The sequence below is a fragment of the Perkinsus marinus genome (genome assembly GCF_000006405.1).
Source record: "Perkinsus marinus ATCC 50983 genomic scaffold scf_1104296962338, whole genome shotgun sequence".
NCBI classification, from domain to species: domain Eukaryota; phylum Perkinsozoa; order Perkinsida; family Perkinsidae; genus Perkinsus; species Perkinsus marinus.
Window position 1 is genome coordinate 1 of NW_003205447.1, and position 2,198 is coordinate 2,198.

The 2,198-nt window shown below is 48.2% G+C and overlaps 1 protein-coding gene across 1 annotated transcript; it reads right to left on the minus strand.

Moving 5' to 3' along the window:
- Positions 1-270: 270 nt before the first annotated feature.
- Positions 271-1,381, minus strand: Pmar_PMAR009490 (conserved hypothetical protein; the record flags this gene model as incomplete). Its single annotated transcript, XM_002771909.1, has 8 exons — positions 271-374; positions 419-526; positions 581-642; positions 690-803; positions 845-963; positions 1,019-1,107; positions 1,154-1,279; positions 1,336-1,381. 8 exons carry the CDS (start codon positions 1,379-1,381, stop codon positions 271-273), a joined length of 768 nt encoding a protein of 255 aa, XP_002771955.1.
- Positions 1,382-2,198: the final 817 nt, after the last annotated feature.

Here is a 2,198-nt window from a genome sequence, read left to right on the forward strand (position 1 = left end):
ACCTAACAAGTGCTCAGCCACAACCCCCAAACGATTTCGATTTTCACCTCAGTGTATGACTCAGATACTCATCTCCTTCAACGCCACCAGCGCCTTGGCGGTACATAAGGCTGAGCACCCAAGATGCGTTCTGGGGTACCATCTGGGATATGAAAAAATCGAATATGCCGTAGAAATGTTCAAGCCTCTTGGAGGTACGTTGGAACTCTAACTTAGCCGCCAACAACCTGAGTGATATCCACTAACCTATGACCTGGATGACTCGTTCTATCAGTACTTATCAGCTGTCCGTGACTCTACAGCACCACCATCGAGGAAGGCGATGGACTCAGCACACTGACTTAGTCGACCATGGAACATTGAGAAGGCCCCATCTACAATTCATATTCCCACGGCAAACACAATGAAAATGCGGTACCCAGCTCCTCTCGTTTGGCCGTCAATCCGGCAAGATCAGGACGGATGAGACGAAGGAACACCATCCCGGAAATGATGTAGGTCAATAAAGAAGACAGACCAGTGGTGCCTGGGGTGGTAGGCTCATTACCATAACTAACAAGACAATGCTCCTCATATCTACCCGTAAGCTGGAAGACACCAGCACTAAACCAGCCCAGATCCACCAGCGGCTTTAGTGTATCACTGAGCATATTTGCCAGAGCCTCAGCCAACTATCAAGAGGAACGCACTTAGAATGGCAGGAAGCCCTGATGTATCCCACCTTAGGGACGTCCTCCACAATGACCTGATCACAGCCGCCAGCTGGCGATACCAAGTGATAGAAGGTGGAGTCCTTGAAATACCTACACGTACATGGGAAAGTGAAGTACACAACCCCACCTACCGTTTAGAGAGTGTATTCGTGAGTTGTCGCCGCCAATGGTCAGCAATGCCAGCCTCAATGATATCACCAAGAGGAGTGAGAACAGCCTGAATGAGGCCCATCATAAGGGCATTAACCACCTAACATAGACTGACATCATGCTCGACCGCATCGTGATCATGTTGATCATCATACCAAAGCATAGAAATCCACAGTCTTCCTCTGCATTAGCAACCTCAATGCATGACCATTGATATGAGCTATCCTATTACTAACGTAGGTTCCTAATATCCATATGGTCAGGTATTCTAGCGTCAATTATTATCCCACTTCCAATGATGACCGATAAAAGCCCCATCAACCTCGCGCCTTGAGCCCTATCAATGGGACCCAGGAGCTTCACTAGACGTGGTATATTGACGGTAGTCTGTGTAGTAAGGCTACTACGCTGGGAACCTACACCAGCGGCAATTGAATGTGGTCACATTCACTCATCATAGGTATTAGCTCACCTGGGCCATGCGGATTACTCTCACGTGACTGGTTAGTTGTAGTCATAGCACTACCTAGCTGTTGTAGGGATCCAGTCTCTGGGAGAGAGCACTCACATGAGGCATGGAAACGGGTCAACCCTACTCTCGAACCGACGGACAATCTCGGTAAAAGGTAAGGCGCCTGTTTGGAGGAGGGACTGCAAGGACTGCGATGCTTTGAAAGGTGCATTGCGAGCTGTGGACCCTTCGATAGACGTTATAGTATACCTTCCCAACGATAGCAGGCTAACCGTACTTAGTAGCAGGGGAGAGCTCACCCTCCACAACCATCCAGTGTAACCATATGATGATGGAACTCATGCAGTGCTGGACGATGGGATATGGTAATAAGTGATATACCAAGTTGACCACATAACTTGAAGAGCCTTCGTTCCATCTTAATACTCACCGCCGAAGTACACTCGTCCAAGATAGCAAAGGTAGGCCTGTGCCAGAATAGTCGTGCCATTGATAATCTCTGCTGCTCCCCTAGAGATAGCCGGGAATCCCAATCGATAACACCTACCAGGAACCTGCCTATCGCTAATGCAGTCCAAGGACATACTATTAAAGTCATTGAGATGAGATAGTTCAACCAGGCGTAGTAACGATACCAGCTGCCCCTCATCTGGTCTGTTGCTATCAGGATAACATATGTTATCGGAAAGAGTGCCCACAACACAATAGGGCTTCTGGGGTAGGTAGAATACATAGCTATGAAGGCCAACTCCTCCCCTACTACCAGGCCTAGTGATGGTACCTGATATATCAATTATAATCTTGTAGTCACTCGACTAAGCTCAACTTGCCACCACTTATAACTCTTCGTTGGCCTACCTCGC